This window comes from Podarcis muralis, chromosome 3 (assembly GCF_964188315.1).
Source record: "Podarcis muralis chromosome 3, rPodMur119.hap1.1, whole genome shotgun sequence".
Lineage (NCBI taxonomy): Eukaryota > Metazoa > Chordata > Lepidosauria > Squamata > Lacertidae > Podarcis > Podarcis muralis.
In genome coordinates, this window is record NC_135657.1 from 16672540 (window position 1) to 16693038 (window position 20499).

The 20499-nt window shown below is 41.3% G+C and overlaps 1 protein-coding gene across 8 annotated transcripts in view; it reads right to left on the reverse strand.

The window, feature by feature from the left end:
* Positions 1-20499, reverse strand: part of MAP4K3 (mitogen-activated protein kinase kinase kinase kinase 3) — a 65973-nt gene that overhangs the window by 16725 nt on the left and 28749 nt on the right. Inside the window, exons 15-22 of one of the 8 annotated variants that reach the window (XM_028724963.2) lie at positions 16366-16428; positions 8098-8156; positions 6702-6740; positions 6398-6454; positions 5023-5121; positions 3057-3099; positions 1589-1751; positions 575-687 (exon numbers count right to left, since the gene is read on the reverse strand). In XM_028724963.2, coding sequence (XP_028580796.1) covers positions 575-687; positions 1589-1751; positions 3057-3099; positions 5023-5121; positions 6398-6454; positions 6702-6740; positions 8098-8156; positions 16366-16428 — 636 coding nt within the window. The remainder of the gene's footprint in view (positions 1-574; positions 688-1588; positions 1752-3056; positions 3100-5022; positions 5122-6397; positions 6455-6701; positions 6741-8097; positions 8157-16365; positions 16429-20499) is intronic. The other 7 variants (XM_028724964.2, XM_028724965.2, XM_028724966.2 and 4 more) reach the window with 7 other exon arrangements.

The following is a 20499-nucleotide window of genomic DNA, read 5'->3' on the forward strand; positions in this document are numbered from 1 at the left end:
TTGGGCTTACTGCCACCTCAGTTCTCTCACTCCCTATCTCCCCCGACCTTCATTTTCTGGGACTGGCTTCATTATTTTGCCTTGCAAACGTCATGTTTTTGGAAAAGATCTAGCTTTGTCTGTTATTCCTTTCTGAATATCTTAAGAATTTTTTGTGTGTGGGTTTTTTTGCACAGGTAGTGAGGTGCCAATACTGGGCTCCTGTGTACGTGGTAAAACACACTAGTTTCTGGGCCACCTCCTTCAGACTAACAGCAGCCACGGTCACAGAAGGAACAGGTAATTCCCTTCTGTCGTTTTGTTCATGAAGGGCTTAGTCACTGAAGATGAAAAGTAGGTTTCAGACACACATAGATTCATGGCTTGGGCCTATGTGGCAATACACTGCTTAATTTTACACATAGACACCTCCATCCAAAAGCTTCTAGCATACCCAGGTGCTCCAATGCACATACTACAAAATACTGCAAATGAAGATGCCAAATATATAGCACACGTAAACCAGGAAGCGGCATGCTCATTTTGAGGCTTTCCCGTGCGCTTTACAGAAACAGTCAAATGGAGCATTACCTACCAGAACTTCCTTCTTTTCTCTTCTAGAGAGGTTGGTGTGTCTATTCTCATTTGGCTCTTGATGGGGAGATCCTTCTCTGTCGCCATTTGTCTGGACAGAATTCAATCCATTACCTTCACAAGAAAAATTCAGAGACCATTACAGAGCATAAACCACCATTACAGTCAGCAAGATTCCAGGGTGGCAAAACCCTTACCTCCCCCATCCCTTGGGCCAACCTTCATAGGTAGGTGGGGTTGCTCATCTGTCAATCACAGCGCCTATAAGCTGATCGGTACTGAGAGCAGACCCACTGGTTATACTGGGAAGTTCTCAGTTGGGAACTCCCTAAGACAACTGATTCAACTTTACTAAGACAGCCGATTCAACGAAGACTGGTGTCACATATGATGGCAAGTGGACACAGTTTGGGGGAAATGACCAGGCCTGGTCTTAATGTCCTTCATTAAGTCATCAATGCCTCAGCTTCAGGCACTAAATGCATGAAGAGCAACTGGGACTCCATTTTACTAAAGTCCAAGCTGGAACATGTTCAGAAGTACTACAAGGCCTATCTGTTCATGCTGAGCTTTGGGGCTGAGGGACAAGTTTGAAAAGGATGAGGGGATACCAGTGAAGGGAATAAAGTTTATTCTGTTCTGGTGGAAGTGCTGTTTTTTGTCCTATGCCTTGTGAAAGTCTTCAGTGGCAGAATTCCGTAGTCCTCAATGATTGTAGTTTGGACACACATCAGTACAATGTATCACAGACATGAACATAGTTTTGATAAACATGAATTTTAGAATTTATTTTATAATTTATTTCCATGTTCAGCGGCTTAAAGAAGGTGGTGGGAGGGGGGAAACACCAATAAAATCTAAACAGGGGTGTGTTTTTTAAGTGTGCATTTTCTGCTGCTTGAGCAGAGCAAAACATGCTTATTTAAGAATAATTCTGGGATATGTATTGAAGAAGGCAAAATTAAATTGATGTTATTAAAGAATTTGTGAATTATCTGTAATTCATCAACATTACCTAAAGCATGAGATTTCTGTGGCGGTAACCGAGGTGGTGGTGGTCTGGGTGGTACTTGGGTGTTTGATTTTGCAGGACTTTCTGAAACAGGACATCTTTTGATGGTTCCTTGATTATCATCCTCAGAAGAATGCATCTCCTGTGGTACGTAGATGGATTTAGGCTGAAATTATAAAATTTATTAGTCCATGTTTTTTAATTCATATCACATCACCTTCATATTAAAACTTTCATACCAAGTCATTAAAATGTGTTCAGGGAATACAGTAGAAATGAAGAAGCAACAGGAGCCATGTATAAGGAATTCTTCAGCTGAAATTTCATAGCTGGAAATGAAAGGCTTTCTAAAAGTCTACAGAAAACATCCCTATTTTATTTGTTTGAAAACTGATAACCTGCTGTTTCATAAAATATAATGTGGCTCATAACATATAAAATACAATAAAATCTAACTAAAAATCTGTAAAGCACAATTGAAAACATCAGTAAAACAGCCTTCAGTCTGTTTTTGGACAAGGTGCAAATCAGATTATGGTTTTCTAAAATCACATATATCACCTGCATATTAGCCAAATAGAATTAACTTAAAAGAAGGACTTAATAATGTATTATGTTCCCTCCACTGACATAAGCTATCTGTCAACAGACGGAGAAGAAAGTAATTTTTGGTGATTTTCTCGCTGCTTCTGTAAATCTGCTATGAAGAGCTGGGGAAACCTCTGGAGCAGATTTCAGGGGCTGCAGAGTGGAGTAGAAGCTGAAAACTGCTCCCCTCATGATCCTGACAGATGACTTCCATGAATAGAGAGGGGGCAGAACTGGATGTGACCCATGAAGATTGCCATTCAATAGGCTAAAAAACAGCATGTATACTGGGGGAAACAGTTTGGCAAAGCAGACTATCACTGTGTTCAGATGTTTTTACGTTACTGTTACTGTTTTCCTCTTTTTGTAAACTGCATTGAGGTTAGGTTCTGGGGAGGTTGGAAGAACCCCCAGAACAGCATTATGTGGTTGGTAAGGAGGGATCATTCCAACTGGCAAGCTAATATACTAGCACAGATGAAATATCTGTATTAGCTGAATTCCACCCATTGACTTCCATTTCCATTTTAAAAACTGACCACGGTTTGTAGTCATCTGACATAAGATTATGGTTCAGATATAGTCAGGTCAGATGTTAACAAACCACCATTTATTATAGTAATCTCTCTCTCTCTCCTGCTTTCAAGTGAAGCTATCTTAGTTGCCCAAGCTAGTTTCTTAGTTTGGAAAGAACGGAAAAATGATTTAAGAAACCAGAAATTGTTGCCAAAGCCAGGCACGGGCAGGGGGGTTGAAAGGGCAGGGGCAAGGAGAGAATGTGAAGGCATATATTTTCTTGAACCGAAGTTTATGAGATCAGAGGTGTTACATATGAACGAGGCCAGTAAGCATATTTCCTGCAAGTAGTGACAGCCCCTCTTACCTTTGGCGGTAAAGGTGGTGGCACTTTAGCCTTCATAGTTGAGCTACAAGAGGGAAAATAAGGATGAACTACAAAGATTTGTTGATCATTTTAAAAGTTAGATATTCATTACATACATAAAGATAGAGAGAGAGAGAGAGGGTACCACTGAAATGATCTAAACTGGGGTGGGCAATAGAAAAACTTTGTATTTTTAAGGTGGCCCATGGGTTCTTGACAGATTCCTCAGAACTCCAGTTTAATTTTTAAAAAAACGTGTGTGCGGATGTAATTTTCACCATCATGCTTGCAGGCAAATGTGAAAAGAATGGCAAAAGCAATCAGGGTTCGGAAACAAGGGGAGCCAATTACAGCAAGTCAAATTCATTGTTTTTCATGTGGTTATCAAATCCATGCATCAAGGGGCAACATCAGTGGTGGAACTTCATGCTCCTGCACTGGGGGGGGGGGCGGAGAGCAGGTGGGGGCGGGGTGTGCCACCTGCAGGGGCATGGCGCACGTCCTGGGGTGGCGCCCAGCACGGGCGGGGAGGCAGGTGCGCTCCCCCCCCCACGCTTCTTCCTCCGCCACTGGGCAGCATCCAACCACGCAGCTCTGCTGGAGCAATGAACGTCTGTTTGTGCAATGGAACTTCCTTTCCCTCTCGCTGCCAGTTTCCCGCACACTCTCAAAAATCGGCTTTAGAGGATTGGGGGCAAGTTTTGGCGACACATGGCGGGGTGGGAGGGAGGAGAGGAAACTGAAGTCTTCTTGTGCCAATGGAACTAATCTTGCAGAACAATGGATTGAATTTACCAAGGCCACATTTCGCACATTTGAAGGCGATAGGCTTCCTCTACTGCAGTTTGGAATCTACTTTATTAATGAAGATGATGCATGAATTACATTAAGGTAAAGGTAAAGGTACCCCTGCCCGTACGGGCCAGTCTTGCCAGACTCTAGGGTTGTGCGCTCATCTCACTCTATAGCCAGCGCTGTCCGCAGACACTTCCGGGTCACGTGGCCAGCGTGACAAGCTGCGTCTGGCGAGCCAGCGCAGCACACGGAACGCCCTTTACCTTCCCGCTGGTAAGCGGTCCCTATTTATCTACTTGCACCCGGAGGTGCTTTCGAACTGCTAGGTTGGCAGGCGCTGGGACCGAACAACGGGTGCGCACCCCACCGCGGGGATTCGAACCGCCGACCTGACGATCGGCAAGTCCTAGGCGCTGAGGTTTTACCCTCAGCGCCACCCGCGTCCCGCTGAATTACATTACATGTAACTAAAATATGCAAATTTTCTGTACCATATCAGATTATGGTATATTTCAAACGCAGCCCTCAGTAGTGAACCAGTTGCCCATACCAGATTTAAATTCATAACATTGGAATTTTCAGTAAACATTTTTCTATCAACCCTTAAAACAATGAAATTAGGAATACAGCACTTATTGAGACAATTAAATACCAATCATTGGGGGGAGGGGTGATGGTATGAGGGGTTGATTTCAAAGAGGTAGATTATGGCAGAATGAAAAATTGAGATCCAAGGTAGATTAGGCTATATAGATTGTGTTTAGCCAGAAAAATTCTAAAGGTGGCAATCCCACATTCAAGACCATTTATAATTCCGACTAAAAACAGTGAGACTTAAATGTGTATAAGAGAATGCTGAACAAGAGACAGGCTTTTAAAAATGATGTGCTATGAAGAACTTTGCACATATTCTCTAAGAGGCTACTAGATGCAATTATTTCCGCCTCTGATTAAAAAATATATATTTTGTATTTCAGTTTGGCCACAGCCAAGGTTAACTTATTAAAATATGTAGGAAGGCATTCTGCCTCATTCTTGCCCCAACTCCCTATATCTCTCCATTTATCCCCAAATGGGCTTATGTATCAAAGAAAAGCCTGCTCAAAAGTCCAGCTTTAGAAAAATGAGATACCAGCAGAAATGGAAATTCTCGACGAAGTATTTTATTTACCCAGAGTTTGGGTTTATGGTATTGATTGGACTCCCTACATATTGCTGGGGAATCACATTTTTCCTCCTTGATTTTCTTTTTCCAAACTCCAGTATTGTCCTGTTAAATAACAGCACGTTTATGATATTTTGCATTTATAAAATTGCTACTATAGACAGGTTTTGAAAATACAGGCTTGATTTTCTTGTGTTAAACCACAATGCTCAAAGCAACCAGACGACAAATTAGCACAGCAATTCTACTGCCACTTAATGGAAGCAAGCCCCACTGAACTCAATGCATTTACCATGGAATAGGTTACGTATAAGGTTATGCTGTAAAAGTCGTTACTCTTGAATAGGATATATATAGGATTATATTGTAAAAATCAGTATCACATATTGCCTCAACTAATGGCAGAACTCTTCTAGTGGACGGGTCTTTCAGATGAGCTGTTTCAATCCTAAAAATGATATCAGCTACTATATAATCTGCAAGGTCTTTGAAACTCATCATGCAAGTCCAAGCAGGATCGGGCTCCCAAACATGTCCCTTCAGATACAGCACTACCACATGGAAATCGCATCCTGATACATTAAGATGTAGGCTATGAGCACAAATGAAAGTATCAGGATGCTATTTCTGTGTGGTAGCACTGTAACACCAGCTCCTGTTGTCGAATGCTTTCATCTAAGGCAGCAGGAGAGGAGCCTCTGGTGTCGGTCGCCGTGAAATTGCAATGGGATTATGTAAGCTTCAGCAGTAAGTTTTAAATAGAGGGCTGGTGGAGTTCAGATGGGGCAATGCAAAATTAACAGCAATGGTTAAAGGTAAAGGGACCCCTGACCATTAGGTCCAGTCGTGGCCAACTCTGGGGTTGCGGCGCTCATCTTGCTTTACTGGCCGAGGGAGCCGGCATACAGCTTCCGGGTCATGTGGCCAGCATGACTAAGCCACTTCTGGCGAACCAGAGCAGCACACGGAAACGCCGTTTACCTTCCCGCTGGAGCGGTTCCTATTTATCTACTTGCACTTTGACGTGCTTTCGAACTGCTAGGTTGGCAGGAGCAGGGACCGAGCAACGGGAGCTCACCCCGCCGTGGGGATTCGAACCGGCGACCTTCTGATTGGCAAGTCCTAGGCTCTGTGGTTTAACCCACAGCGCCACCTGCGTCCCTTGCAACAGCAATGGTTACATTGCAGTTAATTTTAATATTGCACATTGTTATTCTTAGTAGAGTTAAGTTTACAGGTTAAGTTACGGTTACAGGTTTGGGGTTACGTCTGAAGATGACCAAACTGTGGAGCAAGAAGTGTTATAAACCACACACAGACTGAACAAGCTTTTCTCAATTGTCTACGAACCAGATCTACTTTGAAGATTAGCAGAACTTACTGTTTAGCGTCATCACTGTCCCCTTCTTCCTCATCTTCCAGATGTGCGACATGTCCCCTGAGGAATTAAACAGGATATCACTTCTAAATGTCAATTGTCAACTTGTCTTCAGCCATCAAAAGATTTGTTATCTGCAATCCTAAAAAGCTTCTCTTTTAGCAAATCACAGTTGCAAGACAGACAAGCAAGGGGTCCTCTGTAAGCCAAACAAGCACCATTAGACCATGAGAGATACAAGAAACATACAGTCTGCGCACAAGGAAAGGGACTTCGCAATCAAGAGAGAAAGAAAGTCAAGAATTACCGCTGATGCAGTTCTTCTTCAACTGATTTTAGAAGGCTCCTTTAAAAATAGAAGTAAAATTCAACGACTGGACACATTTAGCAAAAAGCACACAAAATCAGACACACTTTTTATATGATCTGACAAATGTAAGCTGTGCAATAAATTACATCAATTGTTTGAATTTTCAGTCTGAAGTAAATAATTATTCAGCCGAAAGTGTATTTAAGTGTGTTCAGCTGTACACCAGCCTGCTAATTAATGCACCTGGGTGGACACAGCTCATCTTAATTATAGTTACTGCTGTAAAAAAAATGTGTGGGGGTGTGGAGGGGAGAAAAATATACACTAAAATAATGCAATGCCACAAGAAAAGATTGGCAAAACCTAGAATAAGAAAGAAGTATCTATCTCCTCCTTTTATCATATTTACACTAATTCTGAACTATTGACTTAACTTGTTGGGTTGCACCATTAAAGTCTATTTTTACAAAATAATTTAACATGGATCATTGAACTCTCTTTGAAGTGTTCCCTCACTTACAGGTATTTTATGAAGCCCATGGTACTAAAACCAGTCCTATCTGAACCTGAAGATCCTCTTTAGGATCCAAGTACCTCCAGCTAAGTGCCTCCACAAAGCGTGGCTTCTAGGACTTGCTCACTGTGACATCCTAGCTGTGGAACAGCTTCCCCAGAGAGGCTCATTTGGCTGCCATCTTTATGGCCTTTTGCATGCCAGATGAAGACCTTTTTATTTCCCAGGGCCTTCAGATAATCTGTGATATTTAAACCTGGCTGTGTGACATCTGCAGGCTTAAGAGTTCTCACGCTGCTTTTTTTGTGTGTTCCTGTATTTTGTTCCTTGGAGGCCACTGAGAGAATATATGTTATTGGGTGGCCTATATAAATGCAATTAAAAATAAAATGTATTTATTACATATATGCACATATAGGCACATTTGTGGATACAGATGCAGACGAGAAAGCTGCCTTCCTATATACCTGCCAACACCAAAAAATTCATCACCCATATATGAGGCTACATTGGGTTGAATCCAGACTACAGGACTAGAGAATTGTGTCTACAGGATGCTCCATTGGAGAGGAAGGGGAGGTCCAATTCCTGCATTAAACTCCAGAATATAGGAGGTGGCTCTGGAACTTCAGAAGAAATTGAAAAAAAACCCTGCCCACTTCTTCCAAAGGGAGCCTCTGCAAGATCTTAGTCTTGATCCAACTCGAGTATCTCAAAATACGGATTAAATAGTCAGTTTTTACTGTAAATGTACAACTGGTTTCACTGCATAAACATCAAATTCCTGATCAAATTGGTAACTACATTAAAAACCACTGCCAGATTATTTGGGGGTGGGGGTAGGGGGAGAAAAAGAACGGTGTTACTAAAAATACTCACTTATTTCCACCCAAGAAGTAACTGCCTTGGGGACCTTGACCATATTCTAGTTGCAAATCCTATTGAGAGAAAAGAAAGCATCAAGCTCTGTCTCATCTTATTGCATTCCCCCTTTAAAAAGATAATTATTATCTAACTAGCTCCGGCTGTTTTTACACAAACTTGAGTCCCAGAAATAGCTTCACAGCATATACAAATAATGCATGTTGTACAGCAGATTCCCTCAAATTTCACTAACAGAATCCTATACTTCTAATATGACACTTCTGTGCATTAAAGGAGAGGAAAAGATACAAGATTTGTAAATTTTCTGCTTGAGATGCTCTGTTGCACAGTTGCATACAGACAATATCCATAGGTTTCCTGGGCAAGCAGAAAAGCACCTTCCCTTGCGTAAAGTGTAGGCAGCATCCCTGATTTCTGCTAATTCCTCCTTCCAGCTGCAGCCCCCAATGCCACATCCCATACGGTGTTGGAGTAACTGGACATGAGAAGGTGCTAATTTCCTTCATAAGCGTATATCACCCCATGGATGAGCTAACTGCAAGTGCAAGGTCAGCCAAGCCAGCAGCTATGGTAACAGCCCTGTTCCCCAGCTATATCTGTGATTAAGGTACGTCAGCTCAGTTAGTCTGTGAGTCGTCAGTCTGCTGGTGTTATTTGCCCAGTGGCTGGAATTTATTTGGAGCAACAGAGCTACTTTGTAAATGTATGCATCTGCATATATCTGTATCTGCAAAAGCCTACAAGCTGTATATATCCAAGTCCAGAACTGTTTTACCGAGCCTTATCTTCTGCAACAGTAAACTATTTGGACCTTAGGCAGCTTCTGTGTGTTTACTGGTACTGGAAGCAACTTCCACTGCACAGATATCTCACTTGAGATTCCCAGCAGGCTGTTCCTGGAAGTACAGAAACTCCCAGAAAGAGATTTTCAAGGGGGTGTAGGGAGGCATGAAAGCCCAGTTCTATGAGACAAACTCTGCTCAATGAAATTAGGATCCAATCAAACAGCTCTTTAGATTTATGAGTGTCATCAGGGTCCACAGTTCATCTCCTCCTACTTTGAATTGCTACTCCCAAAATGCACAAAATCTGTGCAGGGAAAGATGAACATACATGCCACAAGCAATGGTGGCTTGATCACATAACCTTAAAGTTTCTGAAAGGCTATTATTGTACGCAACCCAATATATTTTAATGTAAAGAGATCACCTTGTACGACTATCCAACAACCATAATTCAAAATAGATAAAGTGCAAGGGCTCTGAAATCTCCATGGAGGCAAATGAATATGAACTAGGGATCCTAGCTTTGCAGTACAGAAACATATCTTCAGGATCCTGGAAGCCACAACTTTCATGTGGGGAAAATGCTTAGGAGTCCTAATGATTTTAATAAGTGGTTTAGTAGACCAAGGTCAATGTGCTACCACTTATTTCACAGCAGGGACAATGTCATCATCTGCTGGAGGCTCTACCTGCCAAACCTCGACATGTCAAATAAACAAACTTTTCTCAGAAAGAAACCCACCATATAAACTACACAAAGAAAGAGGCAGGCTACAGTAGCCTGCCACTTCTATTTTTGGAAAATTCCAACACTCCTTTGAAAATGGTCATAAAGCAGCAAGAAAGCTTTTTTGAGTCAGCTAGAATTCTTTCTGGATGATTCAAACCAGGAGGCATGGGGTTAGAGGAAAAACTGGATTGTTATTGGAGCTATGATATCTGCTTTAGTCCAACATTGCTTTTTTGTAGTATTCAGTAAGCTCACAACTTTAAGCACATTTAACTTGGACACATTCAGCCTAAGCAGCTGTGGCCCTGTGTACCTGAAGGAGCATCACTACCCCCATCATTCAGCCCGGACACTGAGATCCAGCCCTGAGGGCCTTCTGCTGGTTCCATCAGTGCAAGAAGTGAAGTTACAGGGAACCAGGCAGAGGGCTTTCTCGGCAGTTGCGCCCACCCTCTGGAACACCATCCCGTCAGATGTCAAGAAAATAAACAACTATCTGAGTAACCTCAGCCAATGTTAGATTAATGTGATCCCGCTCCTTTCGATTACCATAATTCCCTTACCTTTATGAATCCCACCACCTACTTCTTATATAGTATAGTCTCAAATCCACCCACCCATCCATATATTACAATCTATAGAAAACCTTGTGTCTTCCAGATGTCTTGGACTACCACTACTAGCCAGCACAGCCATGCATCATGCCAAAGCAACGTGCGCCATCATTTTTAGTGGCCAGTAAAGCATTTTATCAAGGAACATTGATAAATATGACCTGCTTTCTTTTTATAAGCAAAGAGAAAATTGAGATCACGTTTGGAAAACAAAGCTTGGTGATAAATGTCTGTTTACTTGGATGCAAGGGGTGAGATGGAGAAAGGACAAGAATGTTAATGAGGATGCTGGATTAAACTATGGAGGAAATGAGAGTGACTCCGAAAGGACTTCTTCTAGAGTGATGCAGAACTTGGCAATTTCAGAAATGTTTTTGGATCTGAGGCATGTGGGTAGGAAGGGAAAATTGAATCAAAAAGTGTTTGAAGGCAGAAATTGCTCACATTCACTCTGAACTTGAAGCCACAGTTGAGGCAAATCCTAATGAGATCCCCAGAGTACTGTCTGGGTGCATGTTGTGGGATTAGTATGAATGAGCGTGGTCTAAGGATGTGAACACGGCACTTTGCAGGAGTTCAGAGGACAAAGGCCCTTTCGACCCCCTTGTGTATCTGAGAGGGATTGACTGGGTGGGCTACAGAGTGCTAAATACTTCACTATGAGAGCCACTTCAGAAGAAGCAAAAGATTGCCTCCTCCTGAAGGAGACCACTCTGGACCAAGAGATATCAAACAACTGTTGCATGGCTGCAAATATCCCTTTTTTGAGAAAGGTGCTCATGAAGGGGATGAGTGCAGGTGAATCTGGATATGGCTGAGTTCTGGATCTATTTTAATCTGGTTTTTCAACAATTCTGTCTTTGCTACCAACTGGTTATGGAAAGGGGGAGCACTATCCTATTGATTTTTCTCAACATCTTGGCAGCTTTTAATACTATAGATCACAGTATCTTCCTGAACTGGTTCTGTGGGTTGGAGGTACTACTGTGCTACAGTGGTTCAACTCCTACCTTCAGGGTCATGTTGGGAGATGTCTGGTTGGCCTCTTGGCAATAGTGCTGAAGGATTCCCTTCTATCTACCATGTTATTTAATATCTGTAATAAAACTTTTGGGAGGAATCATCCAGGGATTTGCAGCAAATTGTCATCAGTATGACGACACCCAGTTCTATCTTTCCACTCCATCAGAATTGGGAGAGGTGGTAGATAAGATGGATAGATGCTTAGAGGCAGTGACAGACCAGATGTTGGCCAATAAAATACAATAGAATCCTGAAAAGTACTATGACTAGTCAAGTCTCTGATCTAGGAATTGGCCTAGGAGAAGGGCAGCAGTTGCCCTGTGGAACAGCTATGTAGCTTGGTGGTCCTTTCTGATCCATTATTGTCCTTAGAAGCTCAGGTGGTGTTAGTGGCTAGGAGAGCCTACTGCCATTTACAGCTGGTTTACAAGCTACAGACATTCATGGACCAAGCCAGCCTGCTATCAGTAATTCATGCTCTAGTGACCTCGTGTTTTGATGATTGCAACGGGCTTTAGGGTTGTCCTTGAAAATGGTATGGAAGCTGCAACTTGTGCAGAATGTGGCTGTCAGGTTATGAACTAGAGCAATGAGATGGGCTCACAAAGCGCCTGTCCCAAAATCTATGCGCTGGCTGCCTGTGTTCTACTGGGCTCGTTTCAGTGTGTTAAGCGATGGTTTGCAAAACCAAATGGCCCAAATATATGCAGAAACGGCACCTCTCATACCAGCCCATTTGATCCTTAATATCAGCTGGGGAGGGGGTTCTGCTCATCGTGCCCAACAGGATTCATGAAGGGCCTTCTCTGTGGTAGGGCCCCAACTCCCCTAGAGCTACATCTGTCTCCTATGTTATTTAAATATTTAGCTTGTATATGCTTTTATTGACGCATTTTGTTGCTGTGGTTCTTGTGTATCTCCTTGAGCTCTTTGAAGGCAGGATGATCCATAAATACTCTAAAGCAACAAATAAATTTCGATTACCTCCAGGATGACCCTACCCCCAAGCAAAATAATCTATGCAGTCTCAGCAGTTTCTATACAACCACTTAAATACCATTAAGCATCCATAAATTTTTCTGTGACTGGAACTTTAGCAGGAGTAAATGCTTGAGTTTGTGTCACCAGGGGTTCCCAACAAAGAAACCATGCTTTAGATGCTTCCTTGAAATAGCATATGGTAGCCACAAATCAGGGAAACTCTAGTGAAATACTTGAGGGCCCTTATATAGGATGTGGTTGTTTTTTTGTGGGAAAGAGGGAAGCTGTAGCAGTTGCATAAACATAGAAACTAGAGCTCTTATGGTTGGGCAGAGGCAAGATGCCACTCTCAATTTGCAAAGCACAAATCCACGACAATATGTATTCTACTGCAGTGACAGAAAAATTAATAAGAGAAAATAAGCAAACCGCTACAAAAAAGTAAAAAAGATCCTTCATCTGCCACCGTACGTTAGAAATCTCACAGGAACATTTTTATGAAAAGTGACACCTGTCAGTGTGGTTTATGTTTGTATTATTTAATGGTCTAAACCTTTGTTTATAGCCAGGTTACTTCTCTACTGTCTGTTAGCATCAATAGGCTAAAATATGATCATGTCTCTTTCTAATCTACTATTACTAGATGCTTTTAAAAATAACCTGCATTTCATCCTGGATACAGTTACAGCAAAATACTGGGAAAGAAATTCGTTTGTGTACTGTCCTAGCGTATTTCTGTGGGAAAGTAAAGCTTGCAAAATGAAGGTGATAGAGACAAAAATAAAACACCACCATCTTAGTTTGCACAGAGTGTTCCTAACACAAGATTTTGAATGATCAAGCCATATATCTCTGGAGACGAAAGACACATGTGCACACACATGGAAATTTAGCAGTTTTCATGTAGATACTGTGCAAGAAGGTCCATCAAACAGAAGCAGCTATTCAAGATAAACAGAATAACTAAGTTCAACTCTAAACAAAACCGTGGGATATTTAACCACATCCAAGTGAGCAGTGGATCAAATCACACTCGATTCTGATAATTCCACTGATACTCTTTGGATAGTAGTGCTGTTCATTACAGTATTGGCAACAAAACTTTGGACAAGCCAAGGTAATCAGAAGTGGCTAAATATTGCAAATAGCTATACCAGACAATTTTGTCCTTAAAGTGATTGTTCGTATTCAAATTTTAATGTCTTTGCACTGGTTGAGCTACTCAACAGAATGGAACTTTAGCACTCGAGGGTGAATGTTTGTGCAGTGGGTGTCTAAGGTTTGAATGACCACTATTTGTGGATAAAGGAGACACACTTGTCTTTTATTTTTTAGATATAGAAAGCTAGATAGATAATACAGTGTAAATATTGTGCATGTTACTTTTACAATTGGGAAAAGTTGTAAACACAGAAAATGAAATACTAGTTTTCAGGAAGTGTGTCAACTAGGTAATTATTGTTAAGGAATTCAAAATCATAATACTATTATTATACCTAGTATATGCACGTGTGATGCATTAGGGAGTTCAGTGTGCTTCCCATATATTAATATAATCAAGCAGCTTGTTAGCCATTTGGATTTCACATAAGTAATATGAGAATACTGAATGAGGTGGTCAGACGATTCTGTCAAATCTACAGCTTGCAGGACTGAGCCGTGAAACAAATTAATTCTAACCACGTAGTCCCACGTGACCTTCCAACAAAAGACTAGGCATAAGTGGTAAGCATGTTTGACAAGACATGCTTTTGCTTCAGAACCAGGAATGTTGTTTGGATAGAAAAGAGTAAAATGAGATGCATTTGTTAGCATCAAGCATGATGTTTTAGAAATGATCTCTGATGTGACGCTATACGTATTGGATTAAACGGTTTCAATTTTCAGGTGATAAAGACGTATCAATTGTACTAAATGATCATTCTTTAAAGAATGATCTTTTTCTGTCAAGGGCCACATTCCTCCAAGAACAATTTGCAAGAAGCCACAAGGCAGTAATGGGCAACCCCTTTTCTCTCTCTCACTTTCTCCACGCCCCCCCCCCCCCGGGGGGGGGAGGTTCACATTGTTCTTCTCAGGGGTCCTGGTCAATCACTCCCTGTCTTAAGTTATCTCAGGAAGGCCACAGACATTGGATGACATGACACAAATCGCACTCCATTCCGTAAAGACTACTTTCAAGCAGACATGCAGCAAATATAATAATAAATAAATTAAATTTGTATACTGCCCTTCATCTGTAGATTTCAGGGCAGGTCACAGCATAAAAATAAATGATGGAAACACAATCGCTTTCAGTACATGTTTTGGTTACAGCTTGCAGTTAACTAGACTAGAGTGACCCTGAGTCCTGGTTTGAATGACAATCTATAAGTCAAACCTTGGCTTAACTCCCTGCAACACGGCAGCAAAAAGGACCAATGGAGGCGCAAAGCAGCTGTGAGCAGTCTAGCCAAGACAGGGTTTGATTTTGCATGCCTTGCAAACCAGGCCACTATTCTGCCCTTTGGATACAACTGGGAATGAGGATTAGGCTCATATACTACCACTTGCACTTTCATCACAGTGTTATGAAGGCGATGAGTAATTTGTGCCCAAATATGAGACCTTCCCAACTGTGAGAAATAGAACCCAATTTCTAGAAGGTTCATTCTCACAAGAGTCAGGGAAAATCTATGTTCAGACAAACATGGCGTTTCCCAAGTTCATTTGTTACCTTCTGCTCACATTCATGGAAGCAGGAAGGAACACACATGCCCCAAATCTGCTCACAATCTCAGAGTAGGTAGAATTCCGGGAGTAAAACAGTGCTTGACTAAGGTCACTGACACCATGCTTCCCAATGTAGAAATCACCACAAGCTTCCTAAAATCTGCAGAGGCACAGAATATGCCAACTATCTATCTAAAAGACAAGCTTGTTCTCACACTTCTGACATCTCTCTTTTAACTGTACACACAGTTCCGAAATATCTTTGGCGGAAAATCAAGAATGAACTTCCTAATAAGAAAGATAGCGTTTGTGAAAACAGATGACGCACAGCACATGTTATGTTTAGTACAGATGACCGTAAAGTATGTACCAACATGCTATGTGGTTTACTGCTATTAAAAGGAAATTGTTTCCCCTTGAAGAAAGATCACAATTAGTACAAGTTTTGCCAAAAATTTACAGGCAGGGACAGGACAAAAATAAATATATTTTAAAAGAAATTATGTTAAAGTTCAATGTTGCAGGAGTGTCTCAGGAGATGCTATAGAACAATAGCCTAGAGTTATTCTCACAGAGCCAGCTGGAAGCCACCATTAAACTAGGGAAAGAATTACTGGAGCTACAAATACAAATTCTTGAAGGCAGGTTTGTGTACCAAGGAGGAAGAAGCAGGCAACCTCCATCTAAATGGAAGCAGGTGTCCATAGTAAACAACTAAAGTTTTGCTATGTTACCTCATTAATGCCAAAAGTTTATTTCTTTATGAAATAAACCCAGAAAAGCAACATTTTAAGTATTAGGCAAAGGATATTAACGACTAAAATTTGTTTCTACTGCTAAAGATCAAAGGAGAAGAGATTTCTGAACAAAATAATTCTTGGCTAAAATGTTTCGAAAACTAAGTTGCTTTACACAAAACAATTATCCGCAAATATTATTAAATCTCAGTGCTTACTGCTGTACTCATGTTTTAAGTATTAAATAAACAAATGCATGTTGGAAGAGGTGGAAAATAAGATATAGAAGCAATACCTGCACTCCATTTTCTTCAAGCTGATTTCAATCCTTTCCTTCCCAATGAAATTTGTTACCTTTTGTTATTTATGTGCTGAAGTTTCTCTCATTATGAAAAAAACTAACCTAGTCAGCAGCTTAGCAATTGTCTTAGCAATTTGTTTTAATATAGTTTTAGTGAAATTACAAAAATCATTGTGAGAAATGTTAGTATATAAGAATGCAACACTGACATGGGTAATTAAAATCAGTAGCTTTATTATTACGCAAGTATTTGATTAGTAGAACTTTTGACTATTCTACAGATGGCAAAAGCAGCATGACAACTGAACAAAACATTCAACTTTGAAAAATAAAAAAGACGAACAAACACGGACAAAGAAAAAGCAATAGATGAAAATACCAGATTAGATCTTGCAGTGTAGTATATTTCTTCTGAACTGTCCGAAAAATCGTTACTGACGGGCTGTTCATCAGACAAAGACCAGAAACTCAGGTTAATTACTTTTAGACTCAAAAACATCTAAGTACAAAGGGACATTGTTGCACGATAGCTGACTCTGCCATTACTGTTTATTAAAGTGTCTAAAGCTTTATACAACATAGCAGGTGGATTAGTATAGCCTTTAGATGTTCAACGGTGACTTAAGAAATGCAAGGACTGGTAATAGGGGTACATTTGTTTATACATCTTATCCTATACGCCTTTTTTAAAAAACAACAACACACATATTTTGTTGTTCTTCCCTGAAAGTTGCAAGCCACAGATTTCCCATCATTTCTGTACTATTATTTCTTACAAAGATTAACAAAGTCTTCTGTCCAGTCAGCTGCACACCCACAGGCAGTTCCATGTGCCAGGTGGTTTAGGGTTCAAAATATGGAACCAGACCAACTTCATAGTTGTAAGCGTATTTACTTCAATGCAAGTTGGTTCCAAGTGTGTTTCACACTGGGGCATATCAATGTGCGTTGCATGGGGTTGGACTAGATGACCCTCGGGAGTCCCTTCCAACTCTACAACTCTATGATTGAGTTCTCCCATGTTGCTAACAACAGTGTGTTATAAAAATGCTTAACCCCAAACTGTGACTTTATAGGACACTGTGGCCCAGATTCAAAGGACTGTAAAACTAGTTTTGTGAGCCTAACTAGGGGGTTGACTCACTCTTCCTTAAAGGGTGGAGCCTCATTCCTCATACTATTTTTGAGTCTGCAGCAGAAAGGAAAATAGTTTCCACTAGTACATGCCCCTTCTTTGAGCCTAGGTAGCTCTTTAGATCCCAGCAGTCTCACTTGCATCCAACCAACAAACATTATAGATCTTGGAGCTTCCTTAAAAAAAAAAAAAAGGTGTGCATAGGAGTTTTAATCAGTAATCTGTCTCCATCTTCTACTGGTACAACAAGATGAGATATGAAGATGTTTATCTCCAACAGAACAAAGCGTTTAAAAGATACTTCTCCAAGACTGGATTTAAAAACCAACTAACTGATTGGAAAGCAAGACTAATGTTGGTAAAGAACAATGCAGAAGAGAACATGCAGATGAAATGGGTGTTCCTCATGCTTAACTTTCTGCTTACAAAGTCAACCAGTATCAGCACTTAAACTTGTGAGTGAGTGGGGCAAAAACAGGAGCCACTTTAATTGTATTTTATCTGAGTTTTGTCCCTCATGGTCTCAAGACAAATAATCTGTTTCCCAAACACAAACTTTTCCTCCATGCCAGTGTTCTGGGTTCAGATTTTATAACTGCATACAATTACTGATAGGTAAATTGTCATACACAAGTAATTTTCCCACCTATTTTTTGGTCTCTCTAATCTGTCCACAGCTCAGAAATAGAGCACATGTTTTGTTTGCAGAAGGTCCTAGGATAAATCCCAGAGACTTCCAGGTAGGGGTGAGAAATAAACCCTCAACATCAACTGCAGGTCAGTATAGACCATAAGGAACTAGATGGGGGAATGGTTTGGCTCATTTGAAATACAGCAGTTTTGTATGCACCTATCTTGAATAAGAGAGCATGCAATATGGAAATCAGAATGTGGAATACATGGACCACATGTAGTTATTGTTGAGTAGAACTATCAAAGAGGCTAAGAAAAACACACAGGAGGCCTTGCAAACAACATACAAGATAGGAACAAGCACTTGAGAAAGAGGGAATGGGATGCAAAAACAAAACAAGTCCAGGCATTGAGAGTCAGTCCTTAAAATAGGTGCAAGGAATGCGAATTAGAAGCCAATGTGAAAAGAAAAACAACACTTAATTGTTTTCTAGAAGTACAAATCTTTTTTTAAAAAATGCAACTATATAACCTGCCTACTAATGGTCTACTGGCTCTAATAATCATGAATCAAGAAATAAACTGTGTTTGAGAGCAAATTTCCAGCCTTTACTCAGAAAGATACATAATTAGAGAAGTAAGTGCAAATCTACCATGAAAAACCTGGTAGGCTTCCAAATAAAGGTGTTTTTGGAAAAAATGGTAGAACAGTGGCCTAAGAGATGTTGAAACTGAGAAAGCTGAAGGACTTGATGAATTTCCTGAAGGAAATTTTAGCAATCAAGATAATTTCCAATATGTATCAGCATGGCTGCTTTAAAGAGTATACCAAAGTTATATTTTCTCCAAGGAAAAGTGAAATTACATGGAGATGAAGTCTTTATCACTTTGCTGCATAAAACTCTCCACGTGTTTCTATCCTGAGAGATAATTAAACACAAGGCCTAAGGACCATCAACACTCCTCAGAATGAGTTCATGATTTAAGAGAATGCAGCATCTAATCCAACACTGCCTTGTTGCTCATATCCTGAGTGAGAGATCTGTAGAGTTGCCAGCTTAAAACATGATGCCTGCTGGTACCTTTAAAAGTTAGGAGGCAGTGGAAGAGGATGCAGCTGCCACACATCAAGTACCATTCTTCTAAAAGACCACACTGCTTCCTTGCCTGCTGTACAAAACAAAGCTTCAGCTTCAACCCGCGCCAGGCAGGGAAAGTAGGGAAGAACAGGAAAGGAGAGCAAAATAGTCAATTCCTCTCTGCTACCCCAATGTTTAGAAAGCAACAGGCAGAATTGTGCCCTAGCAACTCTTGCTGGGTGCTACCCACTGAAGACATTAGGAAGCAACATTTGCAAAGGGCAGCAGGAAGTAGATTTCTGCTTCCACTGCTTCCTGTGCTAAAGCAGAGGCCTGTTTGTGGGGAGTTCAGAGCTAAGACGACTTGCCACATTTGCTACCTATTGTTGGACTCTCTGCTATAACACAAAAACGGCAATTAAATCAACAATGAGCAGGCAAATATCTGGGCACAATTGGATGGAATGAACTGGGACAAGCACAAGACTCAAGGGTAGATAGCATAGACATCAGATGCCCAAGAGCAAGTTTGCATGGGACCCACCTGAATGCAATTCCCTGCTTTCTCAGTACTTTGATCTTTGCCTTGAAGTATATACTAGCCTCCTGGCCACTGGAATGTATCCACACCGCAGGGTTTCTGTCATATGGCAATCTGGTGTGCAGCCTTCTATTTGCTGACTACAATTAAGGTCCTGTCTAATGCCATCTCATTGCATAAGGCTCTCCTGTGTTTCCCCCATTGGGTTCTCTCTCTGCACTCAAAACTGCTTTCAAACATCTGCCCACTGCTAACATCCATCTTTCCACACTAATGAGATATCTGACCTTAGATGTACACATAGTGATCAAGCATATAATAGCCATGTTTTTAAAGTAAGCAAACTGCAGAATGAGGGTGGCTAACTTTCTTTGGTTCGAGGAAGGTATGCCAGTAGTGCGTGTGGCCACCACACAGTCTTTCACTCTCAGTGGCACCGGGCGCTTGTGGCTGATTCAATGACAGCTTCTGCAGAGGGGCAGAGCAAGCTGCCCCCATTGTGACCGCAGCAGTTTTTGGCAGCAGCAATGAGCAGCTGACCGCCACTGAGCGCTGGCTCTGGAAACGTGAAGGAAACCAGCTCCACTATTATTTTTAAAAAAGAAACCATCCCCAATGCTTGGTCAGCATTCAGGAAACAGATGAGTGCCCCTTCTTGTTCCTGGAGCACTTTGACCAGCTCTCAGTGTCACCATGCAAGTCACCCCAATAAAATGGGTAAAATTTGCCATGGGTTAGTAGGCCATTAAAACTGGCTTGGCAGGCTGGGTCTGGCTCATGGACTCATCACCACTGCTGTAAGGCGAGGCGATACTGTAGCGGGTGCAAGAGCGAAGTGATGCACAGCATGCGGGGTGGTGGAGACCCACAAGGAAGACATAAGGAGGAACACAAGTTACATGCAACAAGCCAAAATTGATTCATTCGTCTGACGTATCAGGAAGCTGAGGCTGCATAACAGCCTGCCCCACATAAAACTTGTGACCTATCAGACTCTGAGCCAAAGACACATGAGTTGTACTTGTGTAAGTTCTGGCCTGCTGTGTTTCGTAGTTACAGGGTCATGGTGACTCACAAGTCCCCCTTTGCTGCAGCAAGCAAAGTGGGTGAGATTTCTACCTAATT